The sequence below is a fragment of the Microcebus murinus genome, chromosome 6 (genome assembly GCF_040939455.1).
Source record: "Microcebus murinus isolate Inina chromosome 6, M.murinus_Inina_mat1.0, whole genome shotgun sequence".
Lineage (NCBI taxonomy): Eukaryota > Metazoa > Chordata > Mammalia > Primates > Cheirogaleidae > Microcebus > Microcebus murinus.
The window spans coordinates 35,063,615-35,089,332 of record NC_134109.1 but is presented as its reverse complement, the minus strand read 5'-3'; the positions used below and the strand labels follow the sequence as shown (position 1 = coordinate 35,089,332).

General features: G+C 34.7%; 1 protein-coding gene and 1 non-coding gene across 11 annotated transcripts in view; one reads left to right on the top strand and one right to left on the bottom strand.

The window, feature by feature from the left end:
• Positions 1-25,718, top strand: part of FUT8 (fucosyltransferase 8) — a 293,680-nt gene that overhangs the window by 111,439 nt on the left and 156,523 nt on the right. For 6 of the 10 annotated variants that reach the window (XM_076003949.1, XM_076003953.1, XM_076003948.1 and 3 more), the window contains 2 exons: positions 2,790-2,891; positions 11,915-12,338. In XM_076003949.1, the coding sequence (XP_075860064.1) occupies positions 12,136-12,338 (203 nt within the window). In that variant the 5' untranslated portion in view covers positions 2,790-2,891; positions 11,915-12,135. The remainder of the gene's footprint in view (positions 1-2,789; positions 2,892-11,914; positions 12,339-25,718) is intronic. The other 4 variants (XM_012777743.2, XM_012777740.2, XM_076003947.1 and 1 more) reach the window with 1 other exon arrangement.
• Positions 18,036-18,097, bottom strand: LOC142871700 (U7 small nuclear RNA). Its single transcript, XR_012919916.1, has one exon. It is a non-coding gene; the product is annotated as a U7 small nuclear RNA (small nuclear RNA).

Genomic DNA, 25,718 nt, shown 5'->3' with positions numbered 1-25,718 from the left:
CAATAGATAGATAGATAGATAGATAGATAGATAGATAGATAGATAGATAGATAGATAGATAGATAGATAAGAGCAGATTTATAATGGGAATTGATTCAGGTGATGTGGAGGCCAAGAAGTCCCACCATATGCCATCTGCAAGCTTGAGAACAGGAAAGCCAGTGGTGTAATTTAGTCTGCGCTTGAAGGCCTCAGAAGCAGGGGATCCCAAAGTGTTACTCCCAGTCCAAGGTTAAAGGCCTAGGAAGTGGGTTGCTGCTGCTGGTGTAAGTCTTGGAGTCTGAAGGCCCAAGAATTAGGAGCTCTTATCTCTAAGATCAGGAGGAAGTGGATGTCCCAGCTCAAGAAGAGAGAGAGAACTTGCCCTTCCTCAGCCTTTTTATTCAGTTTAGGTGGTTCCTCAAAGGACTGCATGATGCCTGCTCACATTGGTGAGGACAGATCTTTACTGATTCAAATGCTAATTTATTCTGGAAACACCCTCACTGACACATCCAGAAATAATGTTTTATCTATCTAGGTATGCCTTTAACCCAGGGGTCCCCAACATTTTTGGCACCAGGGATTGGTTTCATGTAAGACAGTTTTTCCATGGACTTGGGGGCAGGGTTGGGAGGAGTTGGTTTCAGGATGATTCAAGTGCATTATATTCATTGTGAACCTTATTTCTATTATTATTACATTGTAATATATAATGAAATAATTATACAACTCACCATAACTCAGAATCTAATGCTGCCAGTGATTTGATAGGAGGCAAAGCTCAGGCAGTAATGTGAGTGAGTGATGGGGAGTAGCTATATATACAGATGAAGCATAGTTCCCTTCCTTGCCACTGCACCTACTGATGTGAAGCTCACTTCCTAACAGACCACGGAGTGATACTATTCTGTGGCCCCAGGGTTGGGGACTGCAGCCTTAACTCACTTAAGTTGGCATAAAATAATTAACCATCATAAATTTTTTACTCACAAACCATAAAAACATTTAATTATGGTGTTCTCTGTCCTTATGTTAGAAAGTATATATAGAAGGAAATTTTCTAGTTTCCCTTGAAGTTCTTCAAGTTAGCAAGTTTTTCTTAATAATAAAAAAAATAGCTGCAATTGATTCGGGTTCTGCCACTTCCTGGCTTTATGACCTTGGGGAAGTTGTTTAATCTCGGTGTGCCTTTCTTCACTGTGAAATGGGGGATAATAGTACCTACTTCATCATGGTGTTGAGAAGATTAATTATTATGATAATTGTGAAGCAATGATAATTGTGAAGCCTTGTGTTCAGGTAACATTATATAAATGTAACCATTATCATCATTATGCTTAATGATAGACCAACATGATAGAAATTATGGCAATCATTTCGAAGACCAAAAATTCAGACTCAGAGAGGGTAAGATGCCTTGCTCAATTCTTCACTGATTTCTGTTAATATATTGGTATTACCTAGGTCTATTTACCCTTTAGAGCCTGTGCTTTCCAAGGTATCATACCACCTCCCAACATCATCAAGTCCCTCTCTGTCCAACTTTTTAACCTAATATAGTGTGTGCATTTGTCTTACCATTTATTTATTTATTTGTTTAATTTTTAGACATAGGGTCTTGCTCTATCAGCCAGGCTGGAGTGGAGTGATATGAATGATCATAGCTCACTGCAGCCTTCAACACATGGGATAAATGATCCTCCTGTGTCAGCCTCCTGAGTTTTTTTTTTCTTATTTTGTTTAAGAGACAGGGTCTTACTTTGTTTCCCAGGCTGGTCTTGAAGTCTTGTCCTCCTGGCCTCAAGCAATCCTCCTGCCTAAGCCTCCTGAGTTGTTAGGATTACAGGTGTGAGCTACTGCACCTGGCTTAGCATTTTAAATTGAGCCATAATATCTCACAATGGTTGCACCATAATTTATTTCAATTTCCCTTATTTTGGGGGATATATATATATATATATATACATTTTTTTCCTATGCCACTCATCTGGTCGATGTATTATTGAATCAAATACCAACCAATGATTTATTATGATATTTTTCATACATACAGTAGTAAAGATTAGCCTTTAAAGGGCTTTCATACGTCTTGTATGAAAATTGAAATGTTCATTGCACTTTTGAATCCTTCTGCTATTCTGTAGAAACAAGTTTTGTTTCTGTTTGAATCTGTACTTTTGAATCTTTAGAAACATTTCTCTAGAAAGATTTTTATTCATTATTTGTATTGTATAAGTCTTGGAAATTTTGACAATACATTTATCTTTCCTTATTCACTATTAAATTTAGTGTTTAAGGACTCTGCAGCTTACCAAGAGTTGGCTTGAATGCAAGCCTTTGGTTCAAAATTATATTTGGACATATTCCTGAGCATCTATTTTTGATATTTTCTATACGTAAAAAGAGTATACATATAAAAATGACTGCGAATCTTAGTTCTAATTCTTCCAAGGCTTGATTTTATTTTTATTTTGCTTAGGATTTTGACTATAGATATTAAGTATATGTACATTTGGGTAATAGTCATATACTAACTTAGTCAACAAATATTAATAAAGGGCTTGATATGTTTTAGGTTATGTGCCTTTAGCTCTTTCTCTACTGATACATATCCTTTAGTATAGGAAATATGTCAATAAATATTTTAATAAAGAATCATGAAGGAGGGTGAATGCTATTTATAAAAGATAGGGTGTTGTTGCATTCCTGTAGGGTATTGTAGTCATTCTTTCATTCTTTCTTGCTTTTTGGGTCCCAGTTTTGTTCTGGAGCCTACCCTCAGGAATAAATCCTTTTTTTTCTTTCAGACAGTCTCACTCTGTAGCCCAGGCTAGAGTGCTGTGACTTCAGCCTAACTCACAGCAACCTTAATCCTCCTGCCTCAGCCTCCTGAGTAGCTGGGACTACAGGTATGTGCCACCACACCCATCTGATTTTTTCTATTTTTAGCAGAGATGGGGTCTTGTTATTGCTGAGGCTGGTCTTGAACTCCTGAGCTCAAACAATCCACCAGCCTTGGCCTCCCAGAGTGCTAGGATTATAGGTGTGAGCCACCACACCTGGCCTGCATTGTTTATTGACTGGCATAAAGTATGTTCTCATTCCTTTTTTTTCTCTATGTAATATTTGTTTTTCTGAAGGTACCTTCAAGATTTTCACTTTGTTTTTGTTTCCCAGCAGGTTCATCTACATTTTAAATTTGTCCTGCTGGTAATTGTCTGCATCTCTTTGATCTGTGGTTTGTTATCATTCATGTACTTTGGAAATTCTTAGCTAACATCCTCACCTTCTTGAACTCCAGTTACACATGTGTTAGATCATTTGATATTGTTCCACAGATTTTAAATTCCTATTCTTCTTTTTTTTTTATTTCAGTCTTTTTTTGTCTCTGGGTTTCATTTTGAGTAATATCTATTGACATCTCTTCAAGCTCACTGATTTGTTTTCAGCTTTGTCTAATGTTCTGATAATTCTTTGGAAGGTCCTGTGATAACTTGTTTCTATGTTTATTTAGCATTTCTTCTTAGCTTAGTCCCTCATGTATTCATGTATATTGCCCATATTTGTCATTAGATCTTTTAATATATCAGTCATAATTATTCTTTGTTTTCTATCTGATACTTCCAACATCTGATTCACTTACAGATCTGGTTCTGGTGTTTGCTTTGTCTTTTGACAATAGTTTGTTTTTCTTATGTGTGTGGGTTTTGTTTTTGTTTGTTTTATTTTTTTTGTGCCTCATGATTTTTTGTTGTATGCCAGAGATTTTAGGTAAAGGGCAATAAAGACTGAGGCTAACAGTATTTATGCCCAGAAATGATTACCCTTCTTCTGTTTATGTGTGGGTTGGAGTGAGAGGAAAAGATTGAGTCAGTCTAGTCAGTAATTAGTTGGATTTGAGTTTTTTGTTGTTGTTATTACAATAGTTAACTTGCCTGAATCAGAGACTTAAAATTCCTGCAGTAGTGGACTGCTTGCTGCTACCTCATTCTTGGTGTGGAGCCTGGGATACTGGAGTGTTTTCTCAGTGTTCCAGTTCCATTCTTAGCCTTTAGCAGGTCTTTGAAGAGCTGTATCACAGTATGATCTCTCTCCATGTTTTTTGTAATTTTTGATTAGTTGCTGGACAGTGTGAACCTTATTTTGTTTAGTGTCTGTATTTTGTTATCTTACTTTACAGAATGTTGAGTTTTATTTTGGAAGGCAGATAATTTATTTTTGGATAACCTTGATCCTCTTTTGTAGTTTGTTTTAAAGCGTTGTTAGGGTTCTTGTTAGCATAGTCTTTATTCAATAGCTGGAGTCAGTATACTGGTTTATGAGGTAAATCTAGGCCATAGCCTGTTCTTGTATAGCCCTTGAGCTAGGAATAGATTGTACATTTTTAAAAGTTTGTAAAGAAACAAAAATCAAAACTAAGAAGAATATGTGACAGAGATTGTATGTGTCTCACATAGTCTAAGATATTTGTTATATTACTCTTTACAGAAAATGTTTGCTGATCCTTGCTTGCTTAATCCTGACTTCTAAGATGTTTTATTTCTTGGGTTTTTACTGAATGCTCCACATTTTCTATGTCAATGGTCCGCAGTCTTTTTGGCACTAGGGACAGGTTTCATGGAAGACAATTTTTTCCACCGACTGGCAGTGTGTGTGGGGGTGGTTTCCGGATGATTCAGGCACATTACATTTATTGTGCACTTTATTTCTATTATTAAATCATAATATATGATGAAATAATTATACAACTCATGATAACGCAGAATCAGTGGGAGCCCTGAGCTTGTTTTCTTGCAGCTACTCTCATCTGTCTCCCATCTGGGTGTGATGGGACATAAGTGTGTTACTTATGTCCAGTCTACTCTGTAATCTCATTTTGGTTCCTGTCACTGAAGAAAACTCTGTTTCACAAAGATAGTATGTTGGAAATGGAAACTGGCTTTTCAGGCAATCTGAGGATATTTTACCTTGACTTTAATCCAGAACGTGTGGAGGTTTGAAGTTGTCTCAAACATACTTTTAAGACCATCATCATTTGTGACCTCAAGCAGTTGATCCTTTTCTAGCACAGGCAAAGTCGATTCACCAGCTTATTAACAAATGGGTTGTGGATCCCTTCCTTTCCATTTAGGGGTCTTTTTTGGTTGGGAAGTAATGCTCAAACTCTTTTAAAAGCTGAGATAGGTGATCATGCACCTGCTGGGAGAAAGAAGGCCCTGGATCAGTCTCTTTTAAAATCTCTGCTAATGTTTGAAACATGTCACAAATCCCAATGTTCATTTGTCGCTCCCATAATTCCAGTTTGGCTTTGAAAGCAGCCACTTTATCTGCCAATTTGAACACAGTTGTTCTCCCCTGAAGTGTCATATTGAGTTTATTGAGCAGGTTGAATATGTCACACAAGCAAGCAAGCAAACAAGTTTTGCAACTCATTTCGTGTCAATTAAATGTGCTACCAGTGGTGATGGTTTTTCTAGAAGAAATCTCTGAAGTGGCTCTTATAACTCAAAATCTCTGGTGAGTGCTCTACCTTTAGAAAGCCATCTCACTTCTATGTACAAGAGAAAATATATGCTCTGTGTCCGTCTCCTCACAGAGCTGTGTGGTTGATAATTTTAATCACATCCTGCAAAATGTTATTTAGTTTACATGACTTGTTTCGGTTAGCCAGCATTTCTCTATGGATGAAAAAATGTGTAGACTCACATTCAGAAGTGACCTCCTTGACCTGAGTAATGAAACCCAATAGCCATCTAGTCATGGCAGCTGCTCTGTCCATGCATATACTGGCACAAAACAACCAATTCAGTTTTCCTGATATGTAATCATTCAAAGAGTTGAATTGTTCTGCAACTGTGGTGTTGGTTGGCAACAAAAGTGCACACAACAAGTCCCTGTGCACATCCTCCTGAAAAATATATTGCACATAAACAAGCATTGTTGCCATATTGTCAACATCGGTAGACTTGTTGACCTGGATTACATACCACAGCAACTCATTAATCTTATGTTACAATTGTGCCTCACTATCCTCTGCTGTTTCATAAATTTGTCTAGTTATAGTGCCAGCTGAAAGAGAAACATGTGCCACCTTTTGAATTGCAGCTTTTCCTAAAAGTTCATGGCAAATGTCCTTAGCAGCAGGCAAGATCAACTCTCTTCACCAATAATAAAGGGCTTCTTAGTTTAGCAATGCAGTTAGCCACTAAGAATGATGTTCTCAATTCAGACACATTTGATGAACTGGTAGCCTTCAATAATTGCTTCTGTTCTTTGTGTTCATGTTTGTTTTCTTTTGAAAAACTCTAAAGGCTTGTCTTTTAATGCAGAGTACTTGGTCTCCATGTGATGAAGCAGTTTTGAGGGTTTCATGGCTTTGTTGGATAGCTGGTGGCCACATACTATACAAAGCAGGCTTAGAGAATGTGAATCTCCTGTTGCAATGAACCTGTGATTGAATTAGGACTCTTGATATTTTCTTTTAAATACAGCTTTCATTTTGTTGGCAGTCTTAGAGTCTTCTGCTGTGTCATCATTGGGTCTTTCCCCCTTTTCAAAGAAGCTCTCGAGTGACATTTGTTTTTCACTCATTTTTGCTAGGATTAGCTTGTGGGCTTACCAAAAAACTGTGACTGAGACAAGTGCTAAGTGCAGGAAAGAAGCATGGACAGAAGTGGTAAATAAAATAATGGGAGGGCCATGTGTAGACTAAAATAAGTATTGGATTCTGACTTAAAGCCTGCCACCAGATGCAGCAGTACAATTGAAGTATATCAACTTACTTGCCACTATAAAGCCTGCCACCAGAGGCAGCTTAATTGTCACATGACACTCACTCACTGATAGGGTTTCGATATGAGTCTACAGGCAATTGATTTATTATGGTCTCTTTGCAGCCAAACCTCTCTGCTAATGATAATCTGTATTTGCAGCCATTCCCCAGTGCTAGCTAGCATTATCACCTCAGCTCCACCTCAGTTTATCAGGCATCAGATTCTTATAAAGAGTGTGCAACCTATATCCCTCACATGTGTAGTTTACAGTAGGGTTTGCACTCCTATGAGAATCTAATGCCACTGCTGATCTGACAGGAGGGAGAGCTCAAGTGGTGATGCAAGTGATGGGGAACCGCTGTAAATACAGATGAAGCTTCCCTTGCTCACCCACTTATTGCTTACCTCTTGTTGTGTGGCCCAGTTCCTAACAGATGGCCTGGGGGTTGGGGACCGCAGTTCTATATGGTATCTTCATTGTACTTGGTTGGAACTGATAAATCTTCCAACTTTGTATAATCTCTGAGATATGTTCAGCTTATTTAATTTTTCTTTTCCTGATGATTGTTCTTTGCCAGCCTGATGAGGTCTTACTAAGTGTGTTTAGTTTAGTATCTGGCCAAAGACTCAAAGGATCTGCTATGCAAATTTCTGGAGCTTTTTTCCTAGGCAGCTCCCTCTTCTTTAATACACTGACCTGCCTATTCCACTCACCTTAAATACCCTGAACTTTGGTCTCAGTCTTCCCACCTGAGGAAGATAGCTGTGCTTTGTTTGGGTTATCACTTTCTGTGCTGATGTTTAGTAAATGCCTCCAGGCAGAGGCATTATAGTAAATGCTTTATGTATATTAACCTTATTTAAGCCTCATAGCAACTTTGTTAAAGCTACTTATCTTACTGATACTGAACTGTAGCTACCAGGTTAAGGAAAGTACTTTGAAAAATTACATATAATGTATTTATTGTTCCAGAGACATTAAGCAAATATAACCCAAAGAACTCTGTAAATACCAAAATAAATGGATCATTTAAATACCTTAGTACCCCCAAAAAGTGATATCAGTCTAGCCTGGGAGACATAGTGTGAGAATCTCTCTTTTTTTAAAGTGATATCACTAATCAAATACCTTTGTAGAAAGAAGGCTGACACATTTCAATCCATTTAATATTCTGCAGATGAAGGGTACTTCGTGAATCTCAAACAGTAATAAATTGATGAATATTTGAAAGCAACTCACTCTGAGGAGAAATCTCAAGCACTGCTATTTAAATTCTAGTTAGAAATTAGTTCATGGTATATGTAATGTTGAAATATTTTTACTAATAAATTTGACATTTTCCACTAATACTTTGAAAAATAAGTTGACTTTCCTATCAATGGCTATACATACTTTCTTCAATCATACCATTTGTCTTTGCAAAGTGAATATTCCAGATGAGGCAAATAAGAAATCTTTTCATGGTGAAAAGGTAAACCAAAAGACTTCTAGTCTTATGGTCTTTCAGGCCAATTAATTTTAGTCAATTGAGGAGTGTCTTGTAAGGTATATGTTGACAGTAATAAATCTTAAAGTTTATTAATGACTTTATTTTTGAACCATTTGCCTTATAATCGCGTCTTTCTCACTTTCTCCATTCAGATTTGTTGTCTTTAGTGGGGCATAAATGCAGTTGCATCTGATGTGCTTGGACTCTATGACATATCTGTTATATATGATATTCTTTACTCACTCATTCCCATATTTATTTATTTATTTTTGAGATAGGGTCTTGCTCTGTTGCCTGAATTAGTGCAGTGGCATCATCATAGTGCACTGCAACCTCAATCTCCTGGGCTCAAGTGATCCTCCTGCCTTAGCCTCCTGAGTAGCTAAGACTACAGGCATGTGCCCAGCTAATTCTTCTGTTTTTTGTAGAGCTGAGGTCTGGCTCTTGCTCAGGCTATTCTTAACTTCCTATCCCTAAGCCGTCCTCCTGCCTCAGCCTCCCAAAGTGCTGAGATTACAGGCATGAGCCACCATGCCTGGCCCTCATTCATTCATTCATTCATTCAAAAATATTCACTAGTGTCTACCTAGTGGCAGGTACTGTCCTAAATGCTTGGGATACATCAGTGAACAAAATGAATAAAAATTATGTAGTTTATATTTTAACAGGCATGGTTCAAACAATAAACATAATGAGTGAGTAAGCAAGCATTCATTTTGGTTAGTAGATAGGGAAAAAATTCTATATCTGCTTGTTTAAACCATGCTAAGGAAAATTACCTAAGAAACTACTCATTTTTCAACCTGGCTTGGTTCTGTTGTTCCCGTTTTTAAATACTGGCTAAGAACAATAAAATCATGGGAAACATTCTCTCCAAAAACAGAGTTCAGATGATGCTGTTAATTAAGAAAATGACCATATTTTGTTCCTATAATAATTTTTGCTTTATACAATTCATGTACTATCATTATGACTTTGTAACGTAGTAATTTAATGTCTTGGATATTTTTAATAGTGGCTATAAAAATCTAAAGTACTTTGTATAACAAAATTTATGTATCTGTAAACTTTTATTACTATTCAAGTTATATCTTTTGTTGGCTTTAAATATGATAATTTTTGTTGTAATTCTAAGGAAAATGTAGCATATCTTTTTATTATTTTTTATTTAAATTATTCAATTTTAGAAAGCTATCTTTGCTTTAGTTGTCTGTCTTTCTAAGTTACTTTTGTTATGAAGGAAAAGAAAAAAACACTTTGATATCTTATATACTGTTGGCCCTCTGTATCTGTGGTTTATACATCCATGTGTTCAATGAACTGTGGATCAAAAATATTTGGAAAAAAATAATAAAAAATAGTACAAATTTAAAAAAGACAGTACAGCAACTATTTACATAGCATTTACATTGTATTAGGAATTATAAGTAATCTAGAGATGATTTAAAGTCAGAAGGATGTATGTAGGTTATATGCAAATATTATGCTATTTTATATAAGAGACTTGAACATTTGTGGATTTTGATATCTGCAGCAATAGGGGAAGGGCTGGAGGGTTTTCCTGGAACTCAATCCCCTGTATATACTGAGGGACAAGTTATATCTTAATAGCTTGGAGTTAAGTAGGATATATTATAGGTTCAGCATGTGGTATATAATGGTATTTTACAGTATTGCATATGTTGTCACAAAAAATTATTAACTCAGGCCGAGCACAGGGACTTATGCCTATAATCCCTAGCACTCTGGGAGGCCAAGGCAGGTGGATCATTTGAGCTCAGGAGTTCGAGACCAGCCTGAGCAAGAGCAAGACCCCGTCTCTACTTAAAATTCAAAGAAATTATATGGACAACTAAAAATATATATAGAAAAATTAGCCAGACATTGTGGCACATGCCTGTAGTCCCAGCTACTTGGGAGGCTGAGGCAGGAGGATTGCTTGAGCCCAGGAGTTTGAGGTTGCTGTGAGCTAGGCTGATGACATGACACACTATCCTGGGCAACAGAGTGAGACTCTGTCTCAAAAATAAATAAATACTATTAATTCAAATTTAATACTTACATTTTTTGTTTAATACATACTAAATTGAATCCATTTCTGTAGGATGTCAGAATGGATTAATTAATTTATTTTTAAATCAGGAAGCCCTGAATGTCTGTATTGTTTTTACATCAGATGTAAAGTATACCTCATATGACTAGATCTTTTATCTGAAACATTGAATAAACTTTAATTATTCTTATGTTTTTCTTATGTTTTGGTGAATAGATGAGGATACCTGAGATTAGAAGAGCCAGAATTTGAGAAAGAATTTTGAGAAAAGGACAGGACAAATAATGAAGTCAATACAAACAGTGATATTGATAGATTTAAGAATAGTTAATAAAACAACAGACAAAAAATTTTCATTTTGCTTTTTGCTTTTTTATTTGGTTTCCAAATGATTTTCAGTGAGTACAGTTCTTTTCATTGTATGTTTTAGCCAGTGTAAACCAATAACATCAAGGTAAATAGTGGAGGAGTAAATGGGAAGGCACTCGAGCATTTCTAGGCCACTCATCTGAAGAGATTTTCTTCTTTCTGAATACTTGGTCACTTAAAACAATTGAGATTTGACGTTCAGAAGTTGAAAAATAGTGGCCTTGTGCTGTGATTTTTAAAACCCCTTCTCCAACTTTTCTATCTAATCTTTTATAACTTAATTAGTAGTCAAATTCCCCTCATAGTCAATCTTATGTACAGAAACTGTATCCTGTTTTTTTCTCTGTTCTCTTCTACAAGTAACTCTGTGCCTGGATATATGACTTCTATAGCTCTGGAGTTGTCAAATGGTTTTGAATTATATCTTTACCTACAAATTCTTTTTTTAGGGAGAAAATAGTTTTGTTTCCAAGGGAATTCTACGCTTGATAATGGAGAAATGACAATTGAAACCCATAACCAGGCCTATAAAAGCATGTGCATTTGTAGTTTAAGATGCACATTAACTATGATGTAACTAGTATTAAAATTCTGTTGTAAATGTTGATATTTTTAATAAATTTGAGGAAGGAATAGTCTAGCCTGATCCATTGAAACCTTTGCTTGTGATGGCTAGAATGGTTGCCAGCTGGTTAGTGGCTGTGATAACCTTTGCTTAGCTAAATGCATGCCAGTTTTAGGATTTATTCTTGAAGTGACAATTTGCCTGTCACTTGCAGAGTTAACCAATATAATGCAGCTGAGCAATGAGGAGGAGGAGAAAGGAGTCGAGAACTTAAAGGAATGAATTCATTCAGACAGAGAACATGTTTCTGTTTGAGATAATGAACACATTACCCCAAAATATGTAGTTGAAAACATTTTGGTTTTGATTGATTATTCAAAGATACAATCTTAAGCTCCCTGTATGAGCTATTGCACAATAACGTAAGAAGGAAAAGTGAATGATGGTGCTTAAGAGAACTTTCAGGCTAATTAATCTGTTTTCTAGTAGAGCCCTAATGTATGTGGTTGATTTAGTATACAGACTTAAAGCTTTTACTTTTTGCTTGTTATTAGGCAATTCGGTTATCTTCCATCCTGTTGGCCAGTCAACACCAGTGTGGTTCCTTTAACTCCATGAATCTTAGTATATGCTATTTTACATATCTTAAATAACTTAAATACATTTCTTATTCTTTCCACAGCATGTAGAGTCCATGAAGCACAGGACAATAAAGCTTCCTGCTCATATCACCAGAAGGATCTCTTTGAAAGATTCACCACGGGACCATAAGAGAATCATTTGAAGCATCATGTGTTGAAACAACAGAAGTCTATTCACCTGTGCACTAACTAGAAACAGAGTTACAATGTTTTCAATTCTTTGAGCTCCAGGAATCCAGGGGAGTGAGTTGCAAATCTGAAAATGCGGCCATGGACTGGTTCCTGGCGTTGGATTATGCTCATTCTTTTTGCCTGGGGGACCTTGCTATTTTATATAGGTGGTCACTTGGTACGAGATAATGACCACCCTGATCACTCTAGCCGAGAACTGTCCAAGATTCTGGCAAAGCTAGAACGCTTAAAACAGCAGAATGAAGACTTGAGGCGAATGGCTGAATCTCTCCGGTAGGTTCTGAAATACTGAAGGGAGAATAATGAAATATTATACTTTGCTTTTAGATATAGAGCTTCATTCAGCTACTGAAAATAGTTAATAATTTTTATAAATTGCTCTCTTTGCAGAAATTTAAATATCCTAGGATATTTTTCTATCTATGTATTAATACATTAATTGCCACAAGAGTTGTATTTAACTCACTTTAGTTTTGACCCCGGAGCCGCATGAAGCATATATAAAATCTTAAATGTTGATGTTCTTATTGTTACAATTAATATTGACAATTTAATTCTAAAAACATGGATTAAATGAATAGAAGTCAATAAATTTTGGTTTTCTATTTATGTTTACCTTTAAATTATACTTGAAATTTTTATTCTATTTTTGTAATAAAACACTGTGGCCCCAAGGAAAAGTTTTTGTTCTTTTTTGTATGTGTGGCAGTCAATGTGTTAAATATAGAGAATTTCTCCATAGTGGCATTCTTATTTTGCATATGAATTTAAATATAGAAAGACTATGCCATTTTATTTTTGTGCTTATATTTTACTTATAATTGTCTTAATTTTGATATATTAAATATTAAATCCAAATTTTATATGATTAAATTAGTGTGTATTAAAAATTTTGTCGTATGAACTATAGCAAAGACATAATTGGGAGGCTGAGTTAGTCTAACTATAACTTATTAAAATGAAGAAACAAAAATTCATCATTAAATAAAACAAATGGATATGGAATGTGGAGAATTACTATTGTTGCTGCTTCTAGTCTATAAAAAATATGACATATATCTGTTAGAAGGCATCAAGTGTTTGAAAAACTAAAGTTCCTTATTTTCAGGGAGCAAGTAATCATAGTATTACATAGATGATCTTTGTATTTTTTTCAGTTATTGAGTTTGAAAGTTACCTAGTATCTTCTAATTCCTCTACTTTATAATTGAAGATGATCATATATTTAGTGCTTGCTATCCCTCAAGATAGAGGTTGAGGCTTGAAATGAAGATTTGTGAGTCATTACTCTAGAGCTGGTAATTGCCTCTAAGGGAAATGGAGTAGAGATAAAGAGCTGAAAGTTCATTTCTTTTTGAAGAACAAATAAATTGAGTAATGGAAAGTGGAAGAGTAGCAGGAGACAGCTATGTTATAGAAACTGAGGAGCATTCTGTGAGGGAAGAAGGTAGTTGGCAGTGTTTTTTACCCTTGAGACCGTAGTGAGGATGTCTGTGGTATGGTCCTCCACCACCACTGCCTTCCACTCTTTCTTTAGAACTCAGATTTTTCCCTTTATCTACTTCCATGACTTTTTTCTTCACTATAATATTATTTTGGGTCTTTTTATGTCTTATGAAAGACAATGCTAGGTGTTAAGACAAAAATGAATGAAACATTATCCCTGTCATTTATTATAGGAGTACCAGTCAGTAAAATACTGAGTGGTCAGGGGTTGGAAAATGTACAACTTCTTGAATTTGTGTATTATTTTATTTCCTACTTGGGGGTACTCAGGAAGGGTCATAGAGGAGGTGATCTTTCAGTAGAGTCTTACTCATTTATTTTTATGGGAACCAAAAATTGATGATTTAAACTAGCTATCATTAATTGCCATGTGCCAGGTATTGTGCCAAAGACTTTGCATGGATCATCTCATTGATTTCCACAGTATCTTTATGAGATGCTAGTACCATTTTCATAACCATCTTACAGATGAAGGATCATAGGGATGTTAAGTAGTTTAATATGCCCAATGACACTTTTCACAAGTGATATGTGACTCCAACACCTGAGCTCTGATGAACTGTATTGCCTCCCAGAGAAAACAGAGACGCATCAATTACCAAAAAAATCTCTTACTGATACATTTTTTCTGTCCTACTTTTTTCTGGTCCCAGAATGTCCTATAAATGGAATCTTGTATTATGTAGCCTTTTGATTCTGGCTTTTAAAATTTATTTGTTTATTTTTTGCCACCTGTTAATTTGCTTTATGGCTTTTTAAATTTAGCAAAATGTATTTGATATTCATCAGTGTTATTGTGTGTATTAGTACTTTAGTCTTTTTTATTGCAGAGTGGTATTTTTATTCCTTTTTAATTTTGAGTAATATTCCATTATATAGGTGTATCTTAGTCTGTTTAGTGTTACTATAACAGAATACATGAGACTGGATAATTTATAGAGAAAAAAGGTTTTTTGGGCTCATGATTCTGGTGGCTGAAAAGTCCAAGATTGGGCAGCTTTATCTGGTGTGGGTCTCATGGTGCTTCAACTTATGGTGGGACTCAGAAGGGGAATGGGCATGGGGAAAGAGATAGAACTAATTTATTCCCATGAGAGTGAAAACTCACCCTAGAGGGAGGACATTAATTTATTCATGAGGAATCTGCCTCCATGACTCAAATACCTCCCATTAGTTCTCACCTCCCAGCACTGCCTTGTTGGGAATCAAATTTTAACATGAGTTTTTATGGAGACAAACTACATCCAAACCATAGCAAAATCCATTTGCCAATTGAAGAACATTAAATTGTTTCCATTTTGTGGCAATTATGAACAAAGCCACTATTAACCTTTGCCCTATAATTTTTTGTGTCAACATAAGTTTTTATTTCTCTTGGATAAATACCAATATCACTTGCTATTGTCAGTTATTTTTGTTTTAGCTATTCTAATAAATATGTAGTGTTATCTTATTGAGGTTTTTAACTTGCATTTCTATAATTAATGATGTTCAGCATTTTTTTTTAAGTGTTCATTTGCCATTCATATATCTTCTTTGGTGAAGTATTTATTCAAATCTGTTGTCTAGTTTTAAAAATTGAATGATCTGTTTTCTTATTCAATTCTTTTTTAATATTTGGATTATATATAAAACAATTATAAATATTCATAATATGTTACAATAAAATATAATATAATATACTGTAATGTATAAACATAGGGGCTTAAAACAACAATCACATATATGCTCTTGATTTTTAAATTTGGGCTGCCCTCAGCTAGGCTTTTAAAAAATTATATATAGAGTCACTTTTGTGGCTGACAGTCATTTGGTGGCTTGATTGTATTTGGACAGTTCAAGATGACCTCACTGTCATGTTTAGTGATGAGTTGGGATCGTCAGCTAGTTCCCTTCCATGTTTCCTTTCTGACAGGATAGCCTAAGTTTCTTACATAGTAGTGTTCCAAGAGAGCAAGAGCAGAAATTGCAAGGTCTCTCAAGACTGAGCATCAGAAATAACAGAGCATCAATTCTATCACATTCTGTTGATTATTGCAAATTGAAAGGTCTGCCCATATTCAAGGATGGAAGAAATAGACTTCACCTCTTGGTTGGTGGACCTACAAAGAACTTGTAGCCATATTTTACCTTCCAGCCTTTCCACACCAGAAGTGAGATTGAGTAGATTGGATCAGGTCAAATCATGGTAGTCTTAAACAGCCAGAATTGAGTTTAAACACACCTGATTGATAGATAATAGGGAACCATAGTTGCTTTTTATCAGGAGAATGACACAGTGAAAATGTTTAGGGACGATTTAGATTTTCAGATGGATTTGGGGCATGTCCCTTACTGGAATTAAGAGATAACTTGGGAAACTCTTACAGTATTAATGTAGACATGAGATGATGCACATTTAGACTAAAATTAATGATTGATCTGTTGGCTTTGGTATTTAGGTTTTCTACGTCCTTGTATTTGTATTTTACCAAACATCTCTTTCTTATTTGTTAAATGCTAGCACATTAGGTAGTAGATTGTCTTTTAAAAACTGAGAAAACATACTTTCTCAGCCCTTTTATGTTTCATGATTGTTTTGTTTCAACCTTTAGTAATGTGAAATTGCTATCAGCTCACAGAATTTTTGCTGCTTGGGATTTGAACCAGCCACATTGCTTCTTAGTCACAGTTGAAATTTTCCAGAAAATTACCGACGTTTGTACAGAAACCCCCTTGAGCAGTGAAGCTCAAACTGGATGGGTGTCAGAATCTCACAGAGTTGTACAATGTAAAGAATGCTTAATTGACAACTTTCCTTTTAGCTTAATCCTTGTTATTTAAGGGGCATTTAGTTTTGAGAACACAACTTAAAAAAATTCAAATGTGACTTTTGGTCCATTGATAAGGTTTTTTTTTGTTTGTTTGTTTGGCCCAGGAAAGCAGAAGAGATTTCTTCTGGAATTTAGATGCTAGCTGTTAAACTATAAATCCACAGACCACAAAGAATGTGTAATTAACTTATGATTACCTGTTTTTTTGAATTGTGTGTAATGTGCCCAGATGGATTACAGCCAAACCATAAATCTTCTGGTGGAAAAATTTGTTCCAGCAACAAGTATGGAACACTGAGACCAGTAGAAAGGAAACTGATGTTGTTCTTCACAGATCATGTCTTATTTTTATTCAAGAAGTTTGTAATAGAATGTGGGAAGCCATCGTTCTAATTGGTTGTTTTGAAGATCATCTTCTATGCTCTCTTCTCTATAACTGCTCATCTCTCATGTAAGAAGTATACTTATATTCCTAGAGTAAGTGACATAGATTGGAATGTGTAGAGCATCGGCCATATAATTATTATAAGCTTTTATTATATATGGCTTTTATTTTTTTCAACCCTGTATCCATTATTCCTTATGTTATCAAGAATATCTTACTTTTCCTTAGGGAAAATACTCCTTCTCTGAGAACGTTTTAGTGGGGTACTGCATTAAATTTGCCAGTGTTTTGTTTTTGATTTTTTTTTGTGTTAATGAGATAGTTACCTATAATTTTTCCTTCTTATGATGTCCTTCAGGTTTTGATATTACAGTTATGCAGGCTAATTTTATTATATGGAAGAGTTTGTACAAAATTTTATTATTTGTTCTGTTTTGAAATGTTTGTTAGAATTCTGTCTACCAAGGAAGCCATCTGGGCCTGGAGTATTTTGGTGGGGAGGGATGGTGGGGAGGAAGGAGGACATGTGGGAAAATTTAAAATTCTGGATTTGATTTCTTTAATAGAAATTGAATTAGTCAGCTTTTCTACTTTTTTCTTATGCCAGTTTTGGAAAGGTATGATTTTTAAGGAATGTGTCCATTTTATCAATATTTTCACATGTACTAGCATAAGATTGTTCTTAATACCATTTTATATTCTTTTTCATACCTATAATATCTATAGTAATGTCTCCCTTTTCATTCTTAATACTGGTTATTTGTGTTTTCTCCTTTTACCTTGCTAAGAGTTTATTAATTTCATCTACCTTTTTAAAGAACCAACCTCTGTGTTTTGTTTTTTCTTCTATTGTGTGTTTGTTTTCTATTTTAGTTTCTAATATATGCCTGGAAAGCTTCACATTTCTTTCTAAGCACAGCTTTAAGTTATATCCCATAAGTTTTGATGATGTCCTATTTTTATCATCATTCAATTAAAAATATTTTCAGTTTCTATTGTGATCTCTTCTTTGACCCATAGGTTATTTCCCCTCCCTCCCTCCCTCCCTCCCTCCCTCCCTCCCTCCCTCCCTCCCTCCCTCCCTCCCTCCCTCCCTCCCTCCCTCCCTCCCTCCCTCCCTCCCTCCCTTCCTTCCTTCCTTCCTTCCTTCCTTCCTTCCTTCCTTCCTTCCTTCCTTCCTTCCCTCCCTTTTTCTTTCTTTCTCTTTTTTTCCTTCTTCTTTTTCTTTCTTTCTCTTTTTTTTTTTTTTTTTTTTTTGAGGGTTTTGAGGGTCTTCTGGTTAGGACTGGAAAACCTCCTAGACAGATTCTAAAAGAGCTGTAACACTGACCCATAGGTTATTTAGTAGTATATTATTTAACATCCAAATTGGGCTATTCCATTTATTTTTCTTTCTTGATTTCTAGTTTCTTTTTCAGCCAGATAAAATTTGAAATTTATTTAATCACTCAGCAACTGAATTATGTTGATGAATGCTTAAGAAAAATGTGTGTTTTACTGTTGTTGGATCTTTTATGTATGGCATTTAATTTAGGCTGGTTAATTAGGTTATTCAGATTTTCTAAATTCATGCAAATATATTAATTTTTAAAATTATGTTTTCTATCATTTTATGAGAGAGTTATATTAGAATCTCCAACAGTTGTTGTGAATCTATTTTCTTTTAGCTCTGTCAACTTTTGTATATCTTAAAACCATTTCCTTTGGTGAATGCAAATTCAAGACTAATTTATTTTCTGTGAATTAACCCTTGGATCATTATGAAATTACATTATGTATCTCTAGTAATACTTTTTTAGCTATAAAGTCCAATTTGTTTGGTATTTATATAGCTCTACCAACTTTCTTTTGGTTAGTGTTTTCATGACATAACCTTTTCCATCTTTTACATTTTAATTGTCTTGTGTCCTTATATTGAAATATAAATCTAAATATTTAAAGTGTTTCTCATAAGCAGAATAGAGAGTTGGATTTTGTTATTTTTATCTATTCTGACAATCTATCTTCTTAATTAGATTTGTTTTGTTCATTTACGTTTAGTGTAATTACCAGGTTTAAGTTTACTACTTCGCTATTTTTTTTTCTTTTTCTTTTTTTTTTTTTTTTTGCATCCAGTGACTGGATGCTATTTTTTTTTTCTTATTTGTCCCATTTCATTTATCCTTGTTGTTTTTCTTTCTTCCTTTCTTTTGGATTGGTAATTTTTTTTATTCTATTTTTTTCACATATAATAGAGTTTTAATTATATATTGTTTTAATGGTTACCTCAGTTATTATAAAATATATCCTTTTTATTACAGTGTATCTTAAGTTAATATTTTTATCATTTTCACAATGAAATCATTATCAGCAATGCAAGAATCTTGTAGTACTTAAACTTTTAACACCTCATCCACTTTTAGTGTTTTTATTATCATATATTTTAATACAGTGCAGGTTATAGAATGTACATTATGTTTTTAATATTTTAAACACTCATATTCTTTTATAATTGATTAAATATTTATCCTTTCTAATGTTTTTTATTCCTTCCTATAGTTCAGTTATCCCATGTTGAATCATTTCTATCAGCCTGAAGAATATCCTTTAGTATTTTTTGTAATGCAGGCTAGATAGAAATAAATTCTGTCAGATTTTCTTTTTTCTTAAAACTTTTTAACTTAAATTTTTGATAGATATTTTTTCTAAGTATAGAATTTTGGTTGGCAGTAATTCTTTTAAAGCATTTTTACAATGTCATTCCATTGTTTCTTGGCTTTCATAGTTTCTATTGAGAAGTCTGCTATTTTAAGAAGTGTGTCTTTTTCTTTGGCTGCATTTACATTTTTCTTTATGTTTTTAATTAAGCAGTTGACTATGTGTACCTAGATATGGCTTTATTTGTTTTTATCCAGCTTGAAGTTCACTGAGTTTCTTCTATCTGGAAGTTGATGTCTTTTATCAGTTTTGCAAAATCTTCAACCATTATCTCTTCAAATACTGCTTCTGAGCCATTTTTTCTCTTTCTCTTTTTAGAACTCTAATTACATGTATTTTTAGACTTCTTTTTATGATGTCTTGCATGCTTTTTATGTGTATTTCATAATCTAATTTCTCTTTGCACTTCATTTTATATACCAACTTATTTAAACTATCTTCTGTTGTGTTCATTCTGTTAAACACACCCAATTAGTAATTTTCATTTATTTTGATTCTAGAATATCCAGTTGATTCTCTTTGAGAATTTCAAATTTCTTTGAAAGTTCTCCACTTGTCATCTGTCTTTTCTGTGTTTCTTTTAATTTCTTTAAATAGCTATTCTAATGCAAATATTTTATTTTCTGCTAATTTCAGTATCTGGATCACCTTTGATTAATTTCTATTGATTTTTCTTTTATTAGTCAAATTTTTCTAGCTCTTTACATGTCTAGCAATTTTTAATTTTATGGCACATGTTGTATATAAAGGTGCTGTGGAGGCAACAGAGGCTTTCCTCTGTTAGAGATATGTTATCCCTGGGCTTATTATTTCAATCCAATGCAATCAATGATTGAATATGGCTGTGTTGTGTTTTTAGTAAGACCTAGCCCACTTCTGTTTCTCCTCTGTTCCTAGGGCATACTTCTTCCAGGCTTTTGATTCAGAACTTAGTGGATTTTTCCTCAGACTTGAAGTATAGGAAATTTAGTCTGCCCTTTAGAGATTTTGAACTTTACTTTTTAATCTCTTGCCTTGTACACCATCTAAATTTGACAAGCATTGAAGAGAAAACTAGCTGTGAGTTTAAGGTAGGCCTCAAGCAGTATTTTGTCTTATAAATGTCACAAGACTGTTAGAAATTTTGTTCTGTCTTAAAATTGCTCTCTGGTTTTGGAGCCACAGAATTCAGCAGATGTATTGTAGCTGGCTTTGTGTTTAGTGCTCTGCCATTTCCAAATTTTCACACCACTCTTCTGTGTGACCTGAGGCTATACCTCACCTTTATACCCCAAATCAGTAAATGTTCCTCAAGTAAGAACATGACTATTTCCAGACTGTTCCTTTCTGGAATTGTAGTTAATTTAAACCCACACTTCCACACCTTTCGGATAGCTTTAAAAGGATTATATGTACAAGTTATCTTTTTCTGGAGAGGGGTGGCTATTGTCATTATTACAATTATAATAGGGTTTGCCATGTCATTCTATATTCCACTTGTAACCAAATCTACTCTATCTGTAGAGCAGATAGGAATTCATGATAGGAATTCATTTGTCCCAATGTTGCTGCCATAAGAGCTTCCCAGTAGTTCCTGTGCCTAGACCCCTAGAGCTTTCTTGGTTCTTGCCCTTTTTAAGTCCTGGTTCTTCAGGTTTTCCTTTGGTTTTTTTTTTTTTTTTTAAACCTTCCATTATATATACTACTTGGGTGGTAAAGGAAAGGAAGAGTTTAAGTGGATTGGAAGTTTCTAACTATTAGAGTAATCTTTTTTTATGTTGACTGATATGAATCTGTTAGGAAAAAGAAATCAAGATGAGATTTAGATAGATTGAGCTTGATATGCTTACTGAATCTATGTAAAAGAAAGTTGGCAAATGAGTCTGGAACTCAGGAAAAATGCCAGGGTGAGAGAGAAATATGCCTTTGGGAATCACCTACATAGAAATGATTGCAATGAAATGTGTAACACAAAGTAAAAATTTCTCCATTCACTTCAGATGATCTAGTTTCCCTAATCTGTGGATTTGGTCAGAGGAAAGTGTGGGAATATCATCAACATAGTCTTATAAGAGCTAGTAAGAATTTTACATAGTAGGAAAATTCATTTTTAACCACTGCACCTGTTCCATGGATACATAGAGAGATTGGTTATGTGGTAGAGAAACACAGGGTCACAGGTTATTTTTGCCCACGATTGTTATTACCAGCATTTATGGGGCCGAATCTTAGTAGGAAAAGAGCACATTGAGAATGTAATGCTACTTTCCTTTTTATTTGTTATGTTGCCTTAATAAGTTTAATTGGGAAAATGCCAAGTAAAGGGTTTTAAGGCAACAAATAAGTATCATATCAGTCAGCATAGCATTTCTTTGGATGCTAAATTTCTGTCTATTCAGAACACTGAGATACAGTATTGTTACCTGACATTTTCATATCACTAAAAAATGTAACCCTACTTAAACAAATTCAGTATATGAAAATCTAAGTTTACATAGAAGATAAAGGATAAACTATTAGTCTTTGAAAAATAGCAAACTTTTAATAAATTTGGACTTAAAATATAACAATCCACTTTGCCTATAGTATTGCAAGTATTTTGTAAAGCTAGGTATACCAGTGTATAGACACAGTGAATGACTTATAATCCTATTCATAGGAGAGCTGTAACTCATAATAATAATTTTATGGTACTTTTTTCCAGGTCTTATGTGGTACTTCATTAACTGGGTGTTGGATTGCAGTGGGAAATGATGCAAGAAAAGCTCTTAGCTTCTGCTTTTACTCCTAGCATCTTGATTGTCCTAACAACAACATCAGCAGCAGCAGGAACAGCAAGACAACAAAACAACAGCTGTTAATATGTGTTACTAAGTATCAGGTCACATTGTAAGCTTTTTATATATATTAACTCATTTAATCCTTACAGCAGGCCTAGGAATAAGTACTCACATCATGCCCATTTTTATAGATACAAACAGAGAAGTACAGTTAAGTAGTTTGCTGAAATTTTGGCTTAAAAGTATACATTTAAAAAAAAATATTTTTCTTTATTTACTTGTATACATATGTATGTACATATTTATTTAAGATGACAGTCTTGCTCTGTCACCTAGGCTGGAGTGCAGTGGCATGATCATAGCTCACTGGAACCTTGAACTCCTGAGCTCAAGTGATCCTCCACCTCAGCTTCCTGAGTAGGTAGGATTTTTTCTAGGAATAGAATCTCACTATCTTGCCCAGGCTGGTCTTGAACTCCTGGCCTCCACCAGTCCTCTCCCCTTGGCCTCCTCAGGCCTAGCCCATAGTCCATATTCTTCATCATTTTGCTATGGTGGCTCTAAAAGTAACTGCTTTGTCACAGAAAATGTGCAACAGTCTTTTTTCCCTAATACTCTGTTTGTTGTGTGTATGGGTCCAGTAGACTGGACCGTAGTCCATAATAGACATTCTCGTCTATCAAATTCCTTCCTACCCTTATTTACCATTAAGCAAACTTAACAAGGAAAATTATCAGAGGTGAAGAAGGGGCATTGCATAATGATAAAGGAACTAACTCTTCAAGAATTCATAACAGTCCTTAACGTGTATGCACTTAACAACAGAGTGTCAAATATGTGAGGCAAAATATTTAAGGTGCGAGGAGAAATAGATAGCTAGAGACTTCAGTGCCCCTCTTACAGTAATTGATAGATCAAGCAGGCAGAAGATTAGTAAGGATATAGTTGATATGAACAGCACTGTCAATCAACTTGACCTAATTGCATTTATAATATACTCTGTTCAACAATAGCAGAATATACATTTACCATTCGAAACACTTCTACTTTGATGTACTCTCGGGATTGGTGTGTTTCTTTAAACCACTTCAGTACGAGTGTTGACTATAGTCAATAGCCACAAATGAATGCACACAGTGACTTTAGCCAACAGCCGTGATATGAAGGTGCACAGACGAGATTGACTTTAGCCGACAGCCGTGATATAACTTTTCTGATTTTTCATTTATCAAAATAAAATTGTGAAAATTTAAAAATAACATAATAAAAACATATATGTATATGTTACCTATTCTGATTTACATTACAAGTAAAGCTGTCTGTAAAGTAAAACAAGCTTTCAGTGCTTTAAAGCTTTCCTCATCACACAAGAGCAAAACAGATTCGTTGTCAATGCACAGCACAAACTATCATGCGGACTATGAGTGCTGGGTGTGGGCAAGGTTTCGCAGCCGGTGAGTGCCGTACCGAAGTGGTTAAAGCTCCTGTAGGTTGTATTAACCGTAATGAACAGGAAAGTCTGTGTATTTGGAGTTGGTTCAGGGGGAAGAATTGGGCTATTGAATTTTCTTCTTATTTGTAGTATCAGCTGGGAGTCTATCTTGTAGAGAAAAATTCCTTTTCCTCTTCATTCCACGCTCTACTCACTTCCTGTCCCCAACAAAGATGGTTCAATAGGAACCAGCTATGTAGAGTAAGGTAAAATCATGCTTTCTAATTAGGAGTCATAGTCATGTTCCTCATTCATATTAATATAGTTATATATAATACCAGAATCACCACCAAGAAAAGAAAATTAGAGTAAATTAACTTTCAATATTTAGCAAATAGTCCATGTATAAGATTTCTGGAGATAGCTATGTGATTTTGAAAAGCAAATAGAGTCAAGTAGAATTTTTTATAGTTTCTAAATCACACAGTATAAACCATTAATAGTATAAATAGAAAGGAAATTATAAACATTAGTGAAAGGCATTGGATAAATTGTGGGGTAAAAAAGGGAGTCAAAGGCGGGCCCTGTGGCATTGAGGCTGAGGCAGGAGGATTGCTTGACCCCAGCAGTTCCAGATTGTAGTGCATGATGATCATGCCTGTGAATAGCCACTGCACTCCAGCCTGGGCAACATAATGAGACCCCATCTTTAAAACGGGAGGGTGGGGTCAAGTTTGGTGATTCATTCATTCTTTTAATTATTTTAGGTTCCTTAGAACTATAGAGAATAAAATGTATCTGATTGTTTATATCTAGCCTGTTAAACATATATTTGTCCTGTGCAACAAATAACCACAAACTTGGTGGTATAACATAACACAAATTTATTATTTCATATTTCTGTGAAGAGTCTATTTATAGCTTAGCTAGTATCTTTGGGGTCCCTCACAAGGCTGCAAAAGATGTTGGTTGGGTCTGCAGTTTCATTACAAGGCTCAACTGGGGAAGGATACAATTCCAAGATCACATGGTTGTTGACAGAGTATATTTCTTTGGGGCTTGTTGGACTTGTTATCTGTCTGTTAGAAGCTGCCCTAGTTCCTTTATAAGTGGACCTCTTCAGAGGGCAGCTCACATCGTAATAGCTTGCTTCATTAAAGCCAGCAAAGGAGAGAATCTCCTAGCAAGATGAAGTTTTAGTCTTTTGTAACATAATCATAGAAGTTATATCATATCACCTTTATAATATTCTATTGATTAGAGAAAATCATAGATCCCATTCACTCTTGAGCAGAGGATATGCCAAGAGCTTGAATACCAGAAGATAGAAATCAGTGGGGGCATCTTAGAATCAATTGCCACAACAGGGGTCATGTCTTTTTTACATGTTTTATTGTGCTCAATTATTATAATAGCATCCAAATTGTCATTGTATACTAAAACTCTACATGTATTATTTTATTTAGAAGTTAAGTGATTTGCCCTATACCACATGACTGGTAAGCACTAAAACCAATAAGCTGAAACAGTCTGACTCTAGGAAGTATAGAGTAATATAATATGATATTTTTTATTAAACATGAAAAGTTTTAGTGTCTCATGTCTGTTTTTAAATATTCTCAAGTTGAGGTAGGAGATATTTTTACAGTAATAAGAATGCTAACCATGTTATTAATTGTTACCACTATTTCAGATTAAACATTCCAGTGACAGCAAACTTCATTTTTTGTGTCTCAATCTCTTGCTTTTATTGGTTCCTAATACAAAGATTGAGAGGCAAGTAATGACCAAATACTCTGAAACATATCTCTTGAGGAATAATAATAAGCAAGCATGGCTTGAAGGGATACAGAACAGATTCTTCCTTCATTTATTCAATAGAAGTTACAAGATTAATGTTTTATGTTCTTTCTGTGGAGGATATCTTTGGTTGCTGGATTCCAAAGGCTGTTATTCTTTTATATGAAATGTTTCCTAATTCATATAAAGGCAATTCTTTTCCTTCTTCATTCCTTTATTTTCTTTGTTGTTCATAATGTTCTAAGATGACTAAGTCCAAGC